Genomic DNA, 19,189 nt, shown 5'->3' with positions numbered 1-19,189 from the left:
TTTCATAATCGTCTTTACTATTTTAAAAACCCAGAAACGGGCGTGAATATTTGTTGCCTGCTGTAAATGTTTTCGCAAGCTCAAATTCACCTTTACACCACTGGCCTGACTGATGTTAACTCAAGCACACTTCCTTTTGCTCAGAACCACAGCTCTGCTTTCACATCCGTTCACTGTCTCTGTGCGAGCGCTAATGTCCTTCATCTTTATGTCTGTGATTCCCAATAAATGCAGGAGAGGGACAGGTATGCCTACAAGATCCACCTGCCCGAAACAGTTGAGCAGCTGAGAAAGTTCAACGCCAGGAGGAAGCTGAAGGTTAGCGCAGTGTTATTAGACTCCAAGAGGAAAGGTTTCGGTGTGAGAGGAAGTCTCTCCACATCCCCTCTGTGCAGATGTTTCTAATGACCCAGATTAAGCTGCTGGCAGAATTTTTACTCTCATCTCAACCTTTTAAACACTTTAAACTCTTATATATAACATCTATTTATATACGTATATTTCACTTAATATCCATGTTACCCCCTACTCTCTGTCCCAGGGTGCAGTGCTGGCTGCTGTTTCCAGCCACAAGTTTAATTCCTACTATGGTGACCCCCCTGAGGAGCTCCATGATTTCTCAGACGATCCCACCTCCTCAGGTAACTGTCAGGCAGACTTTTTCCTCTAAATGTGTTTGCAACAGGGAGACGCAGGTATTAGATTGTTTGTGTGCATGACAAAGAGCCTAAAAGAAGTGAAAAGCATGCTGCATTAATTCAAATATAACCTGAAGGACAGCGAAATGGTGTTGATTACAGTAAGGTTATTTTAATGGATGGATTAAATTATTGAAACCCTCTTTAAAAGTGTTCAGTGTGTGCATGTTGCGCAACAGAAGATGATCACAATTGCTTTCTAGCTCTGTTTGTGCTCACGTGGTTTCTATTCTGGTGTCTTTGTGAAAAGCAGCTGTCGGTGCACAGCTTCCCTGTTTAATGAACACATTTCCCAACAGCAGCCTCACTTCCCTGTCTCAGCGTTACACTTTCACTTCTGCTGTTGAGAAGACTGCAGGCCGTGCCGGCCAGAGCTGAGCAACACAACGAAACCCGACCCAGTTCTAAACGATAGAAACAGAGTGCGTTTCAGTGTCAGCTAATCAGCGGGATCAGCCTAATTAACCTGTTTTGTTTATTTATTCATTTATTTAATTATTTATTTTTTCCCCGAATTTGTGCTGTAAAAGCAGCTGCTGCAGCCGCGTGGACTCGTATGTCCGTTGTGCTGAGGCTGGCAGTCTGCTGCAGTCATGCTTCCTGGTGACTGTTTTATTTTTGCAGCTGTGTTGCTTCAGACATGTTGCTCGACTAGACGTGTTGCGTTGTAGATCCCTGCAGCAGCTCGGCAGACTTTGTCCAGATTTAGCTGCTTTTGCTGATTCTCTCTGTCTGCCGTAGCTGCGTTTTGTTTTTTGTTCTTCTCTGCAGCCGTAGTTGCTTTTAAACCTCCTCTAATCTCAGCTTCTCTTTCTTTGGTGTTGTTTTCTCCTTCTGCTGTGCTGTCTCTAGGACTGCTAGCTGCTGAAAGTACGTATACCCCCTCCTCTTACCCCCTCCACACTCATAGATTGTGGATGTGATATCACCATGACATCACTTGCTCTGTAGTTGCATTTCTCCCATGTGTTGAATGATGTGGGTATTAACCCTCCATGCCTCTGCCCCCTCTGTCTCCTCTGCTGTCCCCTCTTTAAAGAACTTATTTTGCTCTGGTGTGTGTTTATTCTGACTGCTTCCTTTTGACTTGTGAAGATGAAACACATGCATCTCCATTATTGTGGCAACGTGAAGCTTTGACAACCAGATTAAGACGTGCTGATGAGTACAGTGAGCAAAAACAAAAGTAAAGACGATAAGATGCTTGCATCCTCAGTGTCCTGACTAACAATAAGATCTTTTATCTCCACTTTTCAGAGCGAGCTGCTTTTTACTGGTGCTCACAGCTTCCTGTAAACCAATTTGTCTCCCAAATTTATGCTGGTAACTAAAGGGCACTTATTGTGCTCTAGATAGACAGATTTATTTATCTTTTTTACACAAAGGTCATTCTTGAACTTAGATGCTGCTCTGATAGAGGTCAAGAATAAAAATATGAAATGAATAAACTAGTTCCCATTTAAATGATTACTCATTACACTATCATAGCATTTTTGACTACTTCTAGCTGCATTTGTAAACTAAACATCATTGTCTTCATGCACTAATAAATCAGCCTTTAATTGCTGTGTACAGGCCTTTACGCACCGAGCGTGTTTCGATAAAAACAACATGAAATTCAGAATTCTTTTGCATGCGTGAGCTTGTGGGGAAAAAAAAAGAAAAGAAATCCACATCAAGCAGTGATGAGCTTGTATGGATGTTTCTAAACAAGGAAAGGAAGTAGTGGTGTGCGATACTGAATATTTTGGTATCGATCCGACAACAAGTAAATACGGGCCAGTGTCGCCTATAGCGATACTTTTCGATAAATAAGGTGGATGCGTCATTGAATCGCTAAATTTCAATTAATTTTCATGACCTTAAGTGTTTTTGTGATGTTTCCTTTTTTATTATTAAATAGTTTAAACCCAGGACATAATTAGGACATAGTTTATAATTAAATAGAAAATGAATATTATCAATTTTTTATTTATTTATTTATTTTTTGAAAAATCTTAAATAAAAAGTGCTCGCAAACCAGTAAACCAATTAAAACAAGTGCTGTTGAGAAACTATAATACAAAAATGACAATTAAAATTCTCAACAACAAAAACAACAACTGGTGAAAATATAAATAATATGTAAACAACTTAACAAGCGTCTAAGTCAGCAACAGGTGCCTGCTCTGCACTCACACAGGAGTGGCGAATCTGGCGACCTGGCTGTTTCGTCTTTGCCAAAACCACAGCACTGCAAACAAGAGCGGAACTTAAAGTAAAGAATCGATCTCACCCGGTTGGTATCAATCCAATACCGACTTGGTATCGAAACAATCGATATTTGAGTTCGAATCAAAGTTCAAATTCGAAGTTCTGCTTGGTCAGATCGGTCTGTTCACATTTGAAAAACCAGGAAAAAAAAGAACTCGATCTGCAGATTGTTGAGCATAATTGTGCGATTAGTGTGAACAGCTGCAACGAGAACATACGAGTCCAAAAAAAACTTTTTAAAACACATGCGATATTCACACCAGTCCACCACGTCCGGTGTGTAAAGGCCTCATGTTTTGAAGTGTTGTATTCTCTTCTTTAAATCTTTAGCCTTTTATAACATTATGACTCACCGGTTATTTTTATATAATATAGTGAGAGCTCTTTCAAGTTGAAGAAAGAGCTCTCACTAAAATGTGCTAAAAAAGAGGAAGTTTTTAACAGCTTAAACTCTCCTCTGCTGGATCTTTCATACATCACAGAACTCCCGATTAGCCCTCTGTTCGTCAGTTATTGCACATATTTAGAACAAAGTCTTTCGCGTATTTTCTTCAGCTCAGCTTTAGTTTTTTAGGCTTATTTTTGTAGGTTTCCTTCATAACTGAGCAAAACAGGCTCAAGCTCCTCTAAAACAAAGCTTCACTTATAGTAAACCGCCTCAAGTCTGCAAGTCTGAATAATTAACTCTCCCTGCTGCGTTTTTGTTTTTTTTGTTTTCCTTGGGAGTGCTGCTCCTCGTCATCCACACTGTGACTTTTTGAACTGACTTTCTTCTGATGTATTGATGCCATGTACCGCTGTTTCTCTGGTTTTGCTGCATGTGTGGGCGATGCAGCAGGTACTTGGGGTTCAATAGTTCTGAGTGTTTGTGTGTGTGTGTGTGTGTGTGTGTGTGTGTGTGTGTGTGTGTGTGTGTGTGTGTGTGTGTGTATTCCAGTGTTTTCACTTGTACTGTTTGTGATTTTCTTTTTTCTTTCTTTCTTTTTTTTTTTTGGGGTTATTTGTGGAATTTGTTGTTTTTATTTTGTTTGTGTTTTTGCCTGTTTCTGGTAGTGTGTCATGTTCAGTGTTTGCATTTTGTGTAGTGTTGAAGAGACTGCTTTGTGTACTTGTGAATGTTTGTGTAATTATGAGTGAGTGTATATTTGGAGTGTGTAACGTAAGTGTGTGTGTGTGTGTGTGTGTGTGTGTGTGTGTGTGTGTGTGTGTGTGTGTGTGTGTGTGTGTGTGTGTACAGGGGCAGTATCACAGGTTTTGGACAGTCTAGAGGAGATCCATGCATTGACAGACTGCAGTGAGAAAGATATGGACTTCCTGCACAGTGTCTTCCAGGACCAGCACCTCCACACTCTGTTAGATGTGAGTAAACGCTTCGTCTGCAGTATCTAAAGTATCCAGTAGGTGCCATGACAAATCAACAATACATTGTTCCCTCGTTTATCGCAGAAATTACGTTCTAAAAATAACCCGCGATAGGTGAAATCTGCGAAGTAGCCAGCTTTATTTTTTTCCAACTATTATAGATGTTTTAAGGCTGTAAAACCCCTCACTACACACTTTATACACTTTTCTCAGAGAGGCATGAGCATTTTGACACTTTTCTCTCTTGTTTAAACACTCTCAAAGTTCAAACCTTCGTAGAAGAATAAGTCCAGCGATTGCTTTTGATGCTGCAAAACGTTTCATTGACATTGTTGTGTTTGTTGGGGAAAACTTACAAACATACAGTACAGCATTTCAGAGTCACGCTGCTAGCGATCGAAGATTTATGTAAATTTGACAAGCTGAACGCATTCTGTACTGTACGGGAGACACAGCACGGAGGAGATTGATTGACAATGGCCTACAGCCAATCAGGATGCTGAACACAATGCGCTGTAATAAAAAAAAAAAAAAAGCACAAAAAAAATCCATGAAATAGCGAGGCTGTGAAATGTGAACCGCGTTATAGCAAGGGACCACTGTAAACCACATGTATGCTCCACACGGCTCCTTGGGCTTTCCATCTTTGCTTGCATTATCTCCTGAATGTCATGAGCTGTTTGCTGTTGCTGTTATTTCAGCTTTATGACAAAATCAACACCAGGTCGTCCCCTCAGATCAGAAATCCTCCAAGTGACGGAGTGCAGAGAGCCAAAGAGGTGAGGAAATCTAAAAATAAAAATGTCTTCTAAATTCTCTGAAGTGTAGCTTATAGATCGTCTTCACGAGCTCGCCTCTAAAAGTTTATTTTCCTCTGCAGGTACTGGAAACCATCTCCTGTTACCCAGAGAATATGGAGGCCAAGGAGCTCAGGAGGATCCTCACACAGCCACACTTCATGGTGGGATATACGGCAGCACACACATTCTTAATCTAGGAATTGGGATTAAAGCCTTCTGTGTCAGAAGTTGGGTCCTTTTGTCAGCCCACATAACTCCCTGGACTACAAATCTGCTTAGCACCTGAGCTTTTGGTGAGCGCTCGCACAGGAAAGGCACAGACAGCAGAGCTGAAGAGAGCATGTACTAAAGGGCTTCCACCTGCAAGCAGTGCCGATACTTTGGCTTTGCATCAGCTAGACTATCGTCAGATGATTCTAGCGGCCAGTACAAACCAGAGATGAAGGGATGCCGAGGATACCGATGAAAGACCTGGAAGATAGAAACTGAGCTAGAAGAAGTTAGTGGTGGCGTTCATGTAAAGGTACTGAGGTTCTAGTCGAGAGTAGCTTTGTATTAAACAAAGTATTTAAGTCAGAATAGGGTTGTTTTTACTGTGTGTGTGTGTGTGCGTGTGTGTGTGTGTGTATTGCTATCCACAGCAGCTAGCTGTAGGATGGTACTGCTGTTCTGTATCTGGGTTAGAAACATAAGAAGCCGAGCTGTTTGTGTGTCTCTCTGCTGAATCGGTATGTGACACTTAACTGCAGCTGTCATGCTTTAAGTTTGGTTCAATCCAATTAGCCTGTCCTGCACCCTGACCTGACTGCCTGGTTAATCCTGCCACAGACATTTAACTGTGCTGCTAGCAGAAATGGTGTGAAGGGGCTTAGTGTGGCAGCACATGGGGCAGAAAACGCCTTTGAGTTTTTTCCTCTGAGCTGTATGATTTTAGTAATCACTTCAGTTATGAAGTAGTGATGGAAGGACATGTTTTGTTCCCTTTAATTATGGACTTAAGCGGTGAGGATTCAGGGGGATTCGGCATCAAACATTTAGTCCATTGTTGACGTGTCCTGTAAATGCGCACTAACGTCTTTGTTATTAGTTGTTCTTTTCAGCTGCTCTCTTTGCTGCAAGTCAAAAGCCTTTAGTGCCAGCTGTTCCAAAGCTCCCTGACTGTCATGCATCATCAGTGTACATGCTGTCGCTCTGATGAGCAGCTGTGATCATTTGGCAAACTGGGCTGGTGGATGTTTAAAAAAAAAAAAAACCCCCTGTGTGTCAGTGACATGATTAGTGCCCAAAGAGGATTAGTGTAAGCCACACTCTCTTCACACTCGTACAAAAACACTGTGCGTGCTCACACGTACCTTCTCTTGACAGGGATTTGCAGCATGTTTTGTTGGCCAGCTTGAACCAATATTTTCTGCCTCAGCACTGACACAAAAACTGCACCCAGAAAGAATAACCCTAAAACAGCATGGCATTATTAGCCACGTATCTATAGGGCCCACACACACCTTTAAAGAAAAAGGAGAATTGCTGTCTTGTTGTTGTGCTTCTGCACATCAGTCTCAGTTTGTCTGTCTAGATCAGGGACATCAAACTCATTTTATATCGTGGGCCAGATGCCTAAGTGGGCAGACCAGTGAAACCCCTGTCAGTGTAAGGAACTTTAATTACACATTTAATCCCAGAGATGTCTTACTATGAGAAAAAGAAGTGCGATTTTTATCTCAGATTTTCAACATGGTAAAGAAATGCTGTAGTTAATGGAAGAAATCTGTCAGCATGAATCTTAAATGGAAACAAACGTGTTTAAAAACAGGAACTTTTACATCATTTCATTTGAATTTTCATTGGCCCTTTACTCTGGTGTAGCATTAATGGCTTTATCTTTATGAGTGAAGGTAAAGCTGTTAAAAGTCCAAAATGTACGACTTCCTTCACTTTTTCCATTGCTGTCCAGCATTAGAGTCTCTGCTGGGCCAATTCTGGCTACTGGGCCTCATGTTTGACACCTGTGGTCTTGATGAATCTAATATATGAAAGATTTGTGAAGTAATTTAATAGGTGGATACCAGAGAGTCAGCTTCTCCACCTCTTAGTTAAGGTGATGTTTTTAAAGGGCACGCTGATGCAGTGAAGTTAATCTTTGACCTATGAGACAGATTTGTAAAATGTCATGATTTGCAAATGTTATATTTTTAGGTTAGCTTTTTGTTGAGGCCACAATGACCTTTTTTTTTTTTTAACCACCTTACTGTAATTAGTTCATCCTTGAGTTCAGTATTTGTCACATGTAGAAATTCCCTTAAAGGTTTTGATGTCATAAAGAACACAAATGAGCAACATGTATTTATAAAGTGCCCGTCGCAGACAGGAGTACCAAAGTGTTTCACAGAAAATACCTGAAAATGAAACTTTCACAGAGCGAGGCGAGCAGACAGCTCAAAAACATGCTGCTGAAAATAAAGCTTCTCTTTATTTTCACTCTTGCAGGGTGAAAGAGAAAATATACAAATAAACAAGGCAGACCAATACACACCACCATCCAAAACAGGGAAGAGCTGTCATCGTCTGCAAGTCTTAACACTGAGTGTTTGTGTCCAGGCTCTGCTGCAGACCCACGATGTGGTGGCACACGAGGTGTACAGCGACGAGGCGTTGAGGGTGACTCCCCCGCCTACTTCACCGTACCTGAACGGAGACTCCCCAGACAGCACCAACGGAGACATGGACTTGGAAAATGTCACCAGGGTTCGGCTGGTTCAGTTTCAGAAGAACACAGATGAGCCCATGGTGTGTGCAGGAAGCTCACATTTCAGAAACCTACAGTTAAAACCTTTTTTATGTCAACAACAGTGGAACTAAATTAGCTACAGCTACTGTGATTATGTGGTTCAGCATTATTTCTAATAGAAGAGTATAATGGTGGGTGTGGCACAGAGGCTAATGAAAACGCTGTCATCTGGACATTAGCAGCGTCTTTGTCCTGTCTTCTTCCCCTCACCCCCAACTGGCCGCGGCAGATAGCCGCCCTGGAGGTTCCTTGCTGTTAAAAGGGAGTTTTTCCTTTCCACTGTCGTCAAAGCACTTCCTCCTATAATTGTTGGTTTTCTTTGTAGTATCGTAAGGTCTTTACCTTACAATATAAAGTGCTTTGAGTCAGCTGTTCTTGCGATTTGGTGCTATGTAAATAAACTTGAATTGTTATGCGCTGACCCTGTGTCTGTTCCAGGGCATTACTCTGAAAATGAACGACCTCAACCACTGCATTGTGGCCCGCATCATGCATGGTGGGATGATCCATCGACAAGGTAAATCATGTCATATGTGATGACATTTAAAATGTTCTCATTCATCTAGTAAGGGTTGTGAGTAACAAAGTGTGATAGTTCTTATGTTGTACTCTCACATTGGAGTGACTTCTGGTAATGTGACACGACACAACGCGACTCTACGTTGGCTGGGCTCTTGGGGTGTTCCTAGTCTCTGCTTTGTGAAATACTGATGTCTCAACACCCACGAGCCTCGTTTGTAACCTTTATTAATTCATTCTTTCTGCACTTCAGGGACTCTGCATGTAGGAGATGAGATCCGGGAGATTAATGGCATCAGCGTTGCTAATCAGACGGTAGAACAGCTCCAGAAGATGCTGGTAGGTCACACCAGCTCTGAGCAGGCAGTTTTTCAGCTGATATCACTGCATTTGTTTGAATTTATTCAGCACGTTAAAGATGTAATGTTAGTGATGTATTGTACCAAAAGATGGCATCAAGTAGCATCATTATTAGTGCCTGAATATTAATAACATTTAAAACTGTTTACTTCTAATGTCCAAAAAACTACTAGGGGACACTAGAAATAGGGGGTGAATAAAAGCAACAGTGGTCCCTCTGTGATTGAACTATTGTAATGGTTCAAGATTTTTAAAAAATGCTCTTCGTCTCCACAGAGAGAGATGAGGGGAAGCATCACCTTCAAGATTGTGCCCAGTTACCGATCCCAGTCAATGTCTTGTGAGGTACAAAACTATCAGTGCACACATTTTGTTTCACGTGCATTGTGGGGAATTAAATCCTTAGGTTTCTATATCCCGTTGCAGAAAGAGTCTCCGGATTTATCTCGACAGTCACCTGCAAATGGTCATGCTAGTGTGACCAGCTCCATCCTGGTACGTTCAGCGTAACGGTGACCAAAAGTGAAAGCTCATAGCAACAAATCGTCTTGATAATGGATCTGGATTAAGATCGTTCTCTTAAAATACTAAAAGTCTCTTTGTGTGTTGCCAAATAGGACCTGCCATCGACTATTCAGCCTAAAGGCCGTCAGGTAAGATTTCCTAACTGTTTACACCACACGTGCACTCCCCCGATGCAACGGTGTGCTTACACAGCATGTATGTACCTACATCACTCGTGTTTCCCCCCTTCGCATTCCACCTGTTCTGATTACAGTCTTGGTCTTCACTGTAGGGCCTCCATCCGAGAGAGAGAGCACATACTATAGAACAAAAGTTGTCATTTATATCCTCTGCATGATAAAGTCCATCATCACACACACACACATGTATATAAAATGCAGCACAAACTTTGTATTTTTGTATGGGTTCCTCATAACCTTTTTCTTGACTCCCCCCGACATTTTCTACTGCATGATATACTGTATGTGTGTGTGTGATGCTCTCAACCCCATAGATCTGCAGACCTGCTATCAAGGACAAATTGTCCATCAAGGTAAGATGGAGCTTGGTGGACCCTGCGTAGAAGTAGACTCCTCTCAGCCCTCCCCTCCCTGCCCCGCAAAGTTTGGTTCCTCATCGTAATGGTGCTTAGATCCCATGTTTGCTGTCAAAGCTTAGGCTTCATAATAATTCATCAGTAGAGAGAATATGGATGTATGTGCACAAGCCAACGAATCCAGCCGCAGGCAGAGACGCAGCAAAGCTCTTTGTTCGATCACGTTAGTCCCGCTGTTCATCAGTCTGAGTGTTTGTGCTTTTTCCTGCTCTGGCTTTTGTACTGCTGTCTTATTTCTGACTACTTGCCAGTGTAGCAGCCGGTCTCTTCATAAGGGCAGCTTGCCTTGTCGTCCTCTCCTCACCTAATGTAGGCTTTTCTCACTGTTCTGCACCTACAGATTTATGTACGCGCTCAATTTGAGTACGACCCGGCAAAAGACGACCTCATCCCATGCAAGGAAGCCGGCATCCGCTTCCGCGTAGGTGACATCATTCAGATCATCTCCAAGGATGACCACAACTGGTGGCAAGGAAAGCTGGAGAACACCAAGAATGGCACAGCCGGACTCATCCCCTCACCTGAACTGCAGGAATGGTGAGTGCAGCAAACATTCAACGCCAGTTTGAAGCTAAAACTGTAGCAAGTCTTAGCTGTTATGGAGTTTTCTGATGAAGTTAGTGGAGGGCTGCTAAATAGTAAAAATATCCAGACTATCCTGAGTGATTACAGATGCACCTCTAATAACATGACAGCTGGTGATTGTGTAGAAGAAACATGGTTCTGAAGGATGACCTCACAGATGCGCTTACAGTACAAATGTACTTAGACTACTGTTCTTGCTGTACTCATGCTGTGTAGTACAACTATGGAAAACTAGGCACTCTATCTTTGTAATGTTCTTGTTATTTAAAGACAAACTCGGGAACAGAAATCCTGTTATCTGGGGACAGAGAGCTTAGTTTACTACTCCCCTGCAGCAGCACATGAGCCAGTTCTGCACCTGCTGGATTCAGCCTGGCCTCTGCGCTCCTGTGTGGATGCAGAATGCCACAGTGAGCTGGCCACACAGAAGGAAAACAGGCAGGAAGAGACGGGCTGGCCGGTTAGCAGCGATTAGCCTTTGAAAATAAGGAGTGTGTTTGTGTGAATCCCAGACTGCATTGACGAGAACATTAAAATGTAAATCTGACAGCCTTTATATGTTAAATGTGCGCTGTGAGTGGTGTTAACATTGTACTAACAATAAGAATGATTGGTCCTTCTTCCACTGACCTACATTTTACAACCTGGGCCTGAGTAAATTTCAGTGTCTTGCTTCCTGTTGTGTTTGCTGTGGTTAGTGATGGCATTACATGCCCGAGTTCATCTGAACCACACTTGTCAAGTAGCCAGGGCACGGTAGGCAGTCACCACACAAGTTCACAAATATGCACGCTGTCGATCACAAAGCTCAAAATACAAGTTTGTAGTTTAAAATAAAAATGCATATCAGTGACTGAAGCTTTTTATTTTAAAACACACCTTATTATGTTGGCCATGAAGTCTTTGTGAAGCCAGGCACCCCTGCCAGGATTCAAGCCTGGAACTAACCAGTATCCTAGAGGGGGATGGAGGTAGCTTCACAACATTAGTCCCTCCACCATAATGCTGGTGCTTGTGTCAGTGTGCATAAATAAATGTAAAGCAGGGTAAAAGTTATTTTGAATGATTCCCCTCTGCATTATTGTAAAATGCTAAATTCCTTCTACACTCACATACTGACATTTACCTTTGGTCACATGTGGCCATTCAACAGTGCATGTGTTGCTTTCAGGCGTGTGGCATGTATAGCAATGGAGAAGACCAAACAGGAACAGCAGGCCAGCTGTACCTGGTTTGGCAAGAAGAAGAAACAGTACAAAGACAAATACCTGGCCAAGCACAACGCAGGTAAGCCAACAAGTCACACTAACACTCACTCACTGTAAGCAGGTAACTTGACCGCTCACTAATGCAGAACTGTAATATGACCCTAAGTAGGGGTTGCAGTGGTGATGGTGACAGGAACTAGTCCCAGATATTGTCAAGTCCTGTCAGGCAGCCTGGCAGTGAAGCCTTTTCACTAAAACAAGAATATTTTTTGAGATCTTTGATTCATAAGCAAAGGTTTAATAGCTATCAAGTATTGCTGTACTCAAGTACCTGTTCTTATTCATTCATTTATATAACTAAGCTACATTGTCTGAACTGTTTTCCTATATCTCCTTGATAATGTGCAGTAGATGAATAAATGTGCAGTCACAATCTTAATATCTTGTTTGGGCAATAAAAAGGAAGGGCTGTGACACATGTCCTTTCAACTGAAGTGATGAAGACTATTGCTAACCTTGTAACGGCACTGTTGCCCCTGTTGTAGTGACTGTAGATGATCCTGTATGTGTAACTGTTGCATGTCTGTTGCCTTTTCCCTCTGACAGACCTCTTCTGCTGCCGTCTCAATTTGACCTCATTTTCAGTGACTAACAGCTCTGTTAACAAGTTTTGTTATGGTGGTTTTTGTTTGATTTGTCTTCTTTTATGGTGTCTTTTTATTAACCCTTCCGCTCCCACCCTTTGTCCATATTTCATGCTGTCTCTTACCCAATGACATGGCTGCATGTAAGTAACTCCAGAGAGCTGGCATCCAGCTTCTACGTATTTCTTCCTTCTCTCTGCTTTCATGCCTCGTCCTCTTCCTGATGTCTCCTTGACTTTTGAATGACAGCGGCTTTGTCAGACTTGTTATGAGCTGCTCTGGTTTGTAATTCAGATTAAAGAGATGTTAGTCAGCTTGATTCAGTTTTTCTGTTTTACCAAGGTTAGTGCAAATAAGTAGGTTTTAATGCTTTCTCGAGGCATTCGACCTTCATCGGGTGTGCCTGTTTGAATGAGCAGTTGGTGTACATTATGGCGGCATTTGAATAATTCAAACCCGCCTGACTGAGAATCCCAGGTTTGATTTATGCCACAGGGACAAAACATTTGAATGAATGTTAATCTCATTAGCATCAGCATTGCATGTGTTCCCTTAGACACCTTATTAGGCACACCCATCTGACAGCACAGTGATCTGAAAAGAGCCCTGTGATACATTCTGCTTCATGAAGGCTGGAGTTTTACAAAAGGTGTTGCTTCATATAAAGTTAGGAGCAACAACATACCCTTGTACAGTGGCAACATGAGGTTTGATGAAGCAGGATTTATTGGAGGGCTGCTGTGTTTTGTCATGCCTACCAGAGAGAACAAGGCATTCATTTGTTAAGCACACACTTCAAAATTCATCTATGGAGTTCATTTTATACGCTAAAACATGTTTAAGTAGTTCATACTGTCCATTATAATTAGCATGTAACGCATGCCCTCTTCATACTTATAGCTAATCCTGTTTATTCTCTGATGCAGTGTTTGATCAACTAGATCTGGTGACATATGAGGAGGTGGTTAAACTGCCGTCATTTAAGAGAAAAACGCTGGTTTTACTTGGTAAGTAAACACAGAAAAGCAAATGACTACAACTACAAACCGTGCAGCCTGCACGACTGGCCCGTTCAGTAGCTCTTCTGCTTTTCAAGATAGTTGCACATCAGGTTGTGCCGTAAGGCTTTCCGAGGGGTTTGTGGTTACAGCGTGCCTACGGTGTAGATTTAACAGAGTATAAATCCACTGTAAGTTGGTGTCCCAGGTGGAGGAGTTTAAGTATAGCTAACTTGTTCACAAGTGAGGCAAGAAAGGGGCTAGAGGCTGACGGTGGGATTAGTGCAGTGTCTGCAGTTATGCAGATGCTGCACTGGTCTGTTGCGGTGAAGAGAGCTCAAATTACAGCTACATCTCCATCCTAACCTTTGACCAAAGGCTGCAGGTTAGGTCATTTTGGAGGGACTAAGAGTAGAACTACTGCTGCTGCCTGAGAGGAGCCAGTTAGGTGTTTGGGTTTCTGATTGGGAGTAGACCGGGGGCAAGAGGCGCTGCCCTTAAAACCAGATAAATGGCAGAAGATCGTGTTTTTGGGCACTGAAGCACATCCATCTTTCACTTGGGGACTGAACATCAAACCATCTAATGATTAGAAAACCTGCAGTGCCTTCCTTACACTTTCCTGAAGTCTGCACGTGTACTTGAATATCATTCGGGTGTGACAAAAAAATGTACTTTTGTTGCTCTGATTTATGTTTTCAACTTGTGTGTGTGCTTAGTTAACCATCATAGTTAAAAAGGCAAAGCTAATGCTTGAATATCAAAAAGGATCATCTAAGTAACATCTCCAGTGCATTTAAAACAGGAAACAAATACACATTTATATTCTTTAAATGTTAACTAGAGACAAACTCGGAGCAGAGACGTCATTTATCAGCAAGTGTTATATTTGTGGGCAGGTGAGATGCTGCCACCTTAGTGTAATAACTCTACACTGCAAAGTAAGCCTGTCGGTCTGGCTTGTTTTATTTCCATTCCAAACAACCAAAATTAGCCTTTGTTTTGTACTTAAGATGTACCAAAAACTATTCAGAAAAAAGCCCAGTGATTCAGACAGCCTGTGAAGAGCACATACAGAAAGTATTATTCTGAATCAGCCATTACCAGCTGCAATTACAGGATCTTGTAATTATTAGAAAACTCTCATAATTACAAGAGAGTAATGGAGTGGGAACACTGATGATGCTCATTGATCACATTAAACCAGGTGCTACTGTGCTGGGCTGCATGATTAATAATCAGTTTTGATTTTCTAAAATTACAAGGGAGTGCAAATGGAAGCACCAGCTATAAAGATCAATTCGGAAACATATACATTAGTTTTTTTCTGCAAATACTGGACACCAGACAACAGCTGTGGAGGACGTGAGAATAAACGCTTCATCATAGCGTAGACTGGCAAGGAGGACTCCTGTCAGCACGCTGCAACTTACTAAACGTAGACTTAAAGCTAACTGATTGATCTGTGTGGAGTTACTGCACTAATGCGTTTAATTTCTTCTTTCTACTTTGATTCAGGTGCACACGGAGTCGGTCGGAGGCACATCAAGAACACGCTGATCACCAAACATCCCGACCGCTTTGCCTACCCTATTCCTCGTAAGAGCAAGATCTAAATACTTCCACAACAAGCTCTTGTTACGATTGGACAGCAAACGAATGACTCAAACATTTAAATTTCAAAGTGGATTCTCCTGTTTGACCCGTTGCAACACCACAATGTCATCATCGGGAGTGTAACTTCTATATTCATCTCTTCTGTCTCAGACACAACTCGGCCTCCCAAGAAAGACGAGGAGAACGGAAAGAACTACTACTTTGTTTCTCACGAGCAGATGATGCAGGACATCAGCAACAACGACTACCTGGAGTATGGCAGCCACGAGGATGCCATGTATGGAACCAGGCTGGAGACTATCAGGCAGATCCATGCCCAGGGCATGATCTCCATCCTAGACGTCGAGCCACAGGCGAGTCATCTCGGCTCGGACATTTTCTTGCTACAACCAGAAGCCCCCCAAAATTAGCCATCTCCTCTAGAAGCCAAGTATAAGTTCAAGTGAAAGTACCCTTATGTTGGAACTTGCAGTAATTCACATAGGAGGTCTGGGCAGTATAAAAAACCTCTCCACTGATAGAACAGTCTCATGTGCCACTTTGTGAACTACACAGTTTAAGATTTTCTTTCCTCATCAGGCGCTAAAGATCCTCAGGACAGCTGAGTTTGCTCCATACGTCGTCTTCATCGCGGCTCCCACCATCACCCCCGGCATGACTGAGGTACGGTCTTCTCTGTTATACTTGCTCTTCCCGTCTTGGGCAGTTATGTTTCGCTGCACGCACTAACCGAGTTCATACTAATGGCACAGTTACGCTGGCTTTCTAGTCTGAATTACGATGGTGTGTTGTTGAAGGAAAACAGATGAGAGCATCATTACATATGTAAATCAAGAGGGTGCTGCTTTAGCGTAATTGCTGTTAGGGGTCAAAGGACCACACACTGAATTCAAACTGGACAGCCCAGCCTAAAAGAGCATCCTAATTTCCATTTCTGTCGTCCTGTGCGTTCCTCTCACTGCACGTGCTCAGTTTGCTTTAAGCATGTTTGTGTTTCCTTTGGCATGCCTATTTTCACGTGCACTCAAGGTCCCAAAGTGGTGCAGGAAACTGCCAGTAAGTACAAATTAAATGGTGCGAGTTCACTTGTTGTTTGGAGACTGTAGAAAAGCATCTGTGCCCCTCTGTGTTTGTTTAAATAGCAGCAGTCTAGCTTCGTTCACTACTCTACCTTTTGATTCCTTCTAATTCCTCTAATCCCTCCAATGTTTGGGTGCCTTTTCATTTGTGATGCAACTTCACGCCTTGTTATTTCATCAGGCTTCCACCTCTCTCTTCCATTTTCCCTTCCTCATATTCAGAACTGTTACTGGGGTAAATAGTTATATAGTTATAGTGAACAGGGCAAGGGCCTGAGCCCTAACACTGAGCTGAGCTCCATTACAAATGAGGCTACATCTTTATTCTTATAGATATTAACTCCATCATTTCCTAATATATAAGACTTATTTAAAAGACAACTAATTAGTTCAATTTAACTCCTAGAAATACTGCAGTTATTTAAGAGCCATCTTTTAATTAGATGATTGGGTCATATATTCAGACTCAGTTCTTCCTTTTTCCAGTTCAAACTATTACAAAAGCCACATCCTGGGACTCTTATCTTACCTGCTTTGTGTAATATTAACACATCATTAAATAATTGAAGCAGAAAATGTGGGTGCAACATTATCTAAAACCTTGACGGTCAGTTTAAGAACACGTGCAGAGTTCAGCGTTTTCGAAGCACATCACCTCTGTACTTCAGCCAAAGCCGGGCACTGATGTCACTCTCTCTCCCCCCCTCACTCCACCAGGACGAATCTCTTCAGCGGCTACAGAAGGAGTCTGAGATGCTGCAGCAAACCTACGCTCACTACTTTGACCAGACCATCATCAACAACGAGATCGACGACACCATCCGCCTACTGGAGGAGGCCGTGGACCTGGTGTCCACCACTCCTCAGTGGGTTCCCGTCTCCTGGGTCTACTGACATACACTCAACGGCAACTCGCTCATTGCCCTCGACGATCCATCTCCGATTCAACGTGGAATCTAAACTCTGAATCACATCTCTCATCAGAATCGCATTTCTGTAGATAAACTGTTATTGAAGAAGAGAGAAACGAAGAAACTAATGACTGATGTCTCATTACCGAGACTTCTTCATCCTCCTCCTCGCCCCTTTTCTCAACAGCCTGAAAGGCATATTGTTGTGTAAATATATACATATATATATATAAATGACTAAAAAACTAAGTGAATATGGTTCTGTCCTAATATAGTTGAATGGTGGGGAGTGGTGGGGCAGTGTAGTAGATATTTTGTACTTTTTCTTTTGTAATTGATGATGGATGGTAATATTGGAAAGACAATAGCAAGCATGACCATAAAGCAGTCTTATGGGGTTGCCTGTGTGCGTGTTGACCTTTTAATGCACTCCTTGTGGTACTCCGTTCTCCCCTCTAATCTCCTCGGCTCCTGTGACAAGCAGGCCGAACTCTGAAGCACATTAGAAGCTGCTATAGTGGCGACAACCGACTCCCTCAGCTCCACGTCCAAGTTAGAGTGACACGAAAAGCACGGGAAACTTGGCATTTTCTTTCTCCCTCAGCTCTTATTTATTTCACCGGCCCTCTGTGCCTTTCAGTTTGTTGAACGAGCACACTTGCACCCCTCTATGTTGTCTCTCCCCGTGTTGCTGTAGCCTGACGTCCTATGCTTCCTTCCCCAGCCTTCGATGGTCTTTGTTTACATCTCAGTTTGCACAAAATGGACAATGAAGAAAACGCGTGCTGCATTCTCTCATCTCGGTTTTCACGACGTCTCGCCTACTCTTCTCTGGCTGTCTTTACTCTGCTCCCTTGTACACAAAATGCGAATCGGTGGACCTGGAAGTTCGTTTTTGAGACATTACCAGCTATGAAAAAAAATAAAGAAATAAAAGCACTGACATTCACCACTAAACACGGCTCCTGAAGTGGAAGCAAAAACAACAACGGTAAAAAAAAATAAAAGGAAAAACTGCCTTATCAGAGCCTTGGGGAAGAAGTGGCTAACACCTATGCACACCCCTGCTTTCTGCCAGGCAGACCGGCGCCACGACAACCATTTCTTCTCTCCTAACACTCAGTGAGCCATGCTTGTTGAAATGTTTGTGTGGAAGGACAGGGCTTCACGTAGGTGGGATCGGTCCAATCGTAGAGCCACCATTTTTGGAACTGTTAACTGTTGTCTTCAAAAATATTTAAAAAAATAAAGGAGAATTCTTGTTTTTCTGGGGGAAGAGAAGATTAAAATTTTGTGTGTAAATGTTTCAATGGTGCGTACGTCATGAGTGAATTACCAAGAGCCAGTGTATATTAACCCTTAAAAGAAGCTCAGTATGTGACATAACCTCATGCTTTACCACAAGTGGCACAACACACACATGTATGGCACATCAGTTGAAGGCTCGAGGAGTGGAAAACAATAATAATATAATAGTAATAATAAAAAAAGTCAATATTTCAAGCTGTGGTTTGGCTGCCGTTGTGCCACTTTGAGTAAAGTGTCTTCATTTCAAGTCCTGTGTAAATTACCTCTGCAAATGAGAAAAGCAGCTCTTCTGTATGAAATGTTGTTCTTTTTTGTTATTTCATTTTTAAAAAAATATATTTCCTTTTACGTGTTTAAAGTAAACCGCAGCGTCTTGCGTCTTATTTCAGATGTGAAAGTGAGCGTGGGTGCAGGTTGCTGTGTGGGTGTACTTAGATTTTGTTTTTTTTAATCAAAATTTTTAACTTAACTTTTTTTAAAGGAGAGCAAAACAAATAATTAGAGGATAAATATATAATAGACCAAAGTGCTTTTAAAAAATTACTCAAATTAATATCCAATAAAAAAATATTCAAAATAAAATGTAGGCTCAAATTTGCTTTTTCTGTATTTACATTTGTTGTACAATATAAATAACTATTAATATGCTTTCTTCTTACATTTTATTATTTTCAAGTCATATTTTATATATTCTTTATCTCATCAATTTTTTAAACATTTATTCACTACTTCTTTATGCAAATGAGTGGGTTTGCATTTGAAGTGCCATAAAATAAAGTTTGTTAATAAGCTTTCAGATTGGAAGTGTTAGACTGAAATTCATGAGCAACAAAATTCAACAATTCCGAGCTGTAAACGTGAAATTATCAAATGTATGAAAATCCAAAAGAAATAAAATCTAACTTACACTAATCCTGCTCACACATATGAAATAGTAAATCA

General features: G+C 41.8%; 1 protein-coding gene across 6 annotated transcripts in view; it reads left to right on the top strand.

Moving 5' to 3' along the window:
• Positions 1–18,610, top strand: part of LOC146642547 (peripheral plasma membrane protein CASK-like) — a 52,139-nt gene extending 33,529 nt beyond the window's left edge. The window contains exons 9-28 of one of the 6 annotated variants that reach the window (XM_085399199.1): positions 235–318; positions 542–641; positions 1,551–1,568; positions 4,189–4,310; positions 5,015–5,092; positions 5,194–5,274; positions 7,709–7,897; positions 8,337–8,415; positions 8,671–8,756; positions 9,054–9,122; positions 9,204–9,272; positions 9,395–9,430; positions 9,796–9,834; positions 10,238–10,434; positions 11,636–11,769; positions 13,261–13,341; positions 14,851–14,931; positions 15,100–15,302; positions 15,529–15,612; positions 16,746–18,610. In XM_085399199.1, the coding sequence (XP_085255325.1) occupies positions 235–318; positions 542–641; positions 1,551–1,568; positions 4,189–4,310; positions 5,015–5,092; positions 5,194–5,274; positions 7,709–7,897; positions 8,337–8,415; positions 8,671–8,756; positions 9,054–9,122; positions 9,204–9,272; positions 9,395–9,430; positions 9,796–9,834; positions 10,238–10,434; positions 11,636–11,769; positions 13,261–13,341; positions 14,851–14,931; positions 15,100–15,302; positions 15,529–15,612; positions 16,746–16,922 (2,007 nt within the window). In that variant the 3' untranslated portion in view covers positions 16,923–18,610. The remainder of the gene's footprint in view (positions 1–234; positions 319–541; positions 642–1,550; positions 1,569–4,188; positions 4,311–5,014; positions 5,093–5,193; positions 5,275–7,708; positions 7,898–8,336; positions 8,416–8,670; positions 8,757–9,053; positions 9,123–9,203; positions 9,273–9,394; positions 9,431–9,795; positions 9,835–10,237; positions 10,435–11,635; positions 11,770–13,260; positions 13,342–14,850; positions 14,932–15,099; positions 15,303–15,528; positions 15,613–16,745) is intronic. The other 5 variants (XM_085399200.1, XM_085399203.1, XM_085399201.1 and 2 more) reach the window with 5 other exon arrangements.
• Positions 18,611–19,189: the final 579 nt, after the last annotated feature.

The sequence above is a fragment of the Rhamphochromis longiceps genome, linkage group LG23, assembly GCF_057381845.1.
Source record: "Rhamphochromis longiceps isolate RC_006_pf linkage group LG23, R_longiceps_female_GT1.1, whole genome shotgun sequence".
In the NCBI taxonomy this organism is placed as follows: Eukaryota; Metazoa; Chordata; class Actinopteri; order Cichliformes; family Cichlidae; genus Rhamphochromis; species Rhamphochromis longiceps.
The sequence above is the reverse complement of the archived record's forward strand: the minus strand, read 5'-3'. Positions and strand labels throughout refer to the sequence as shown.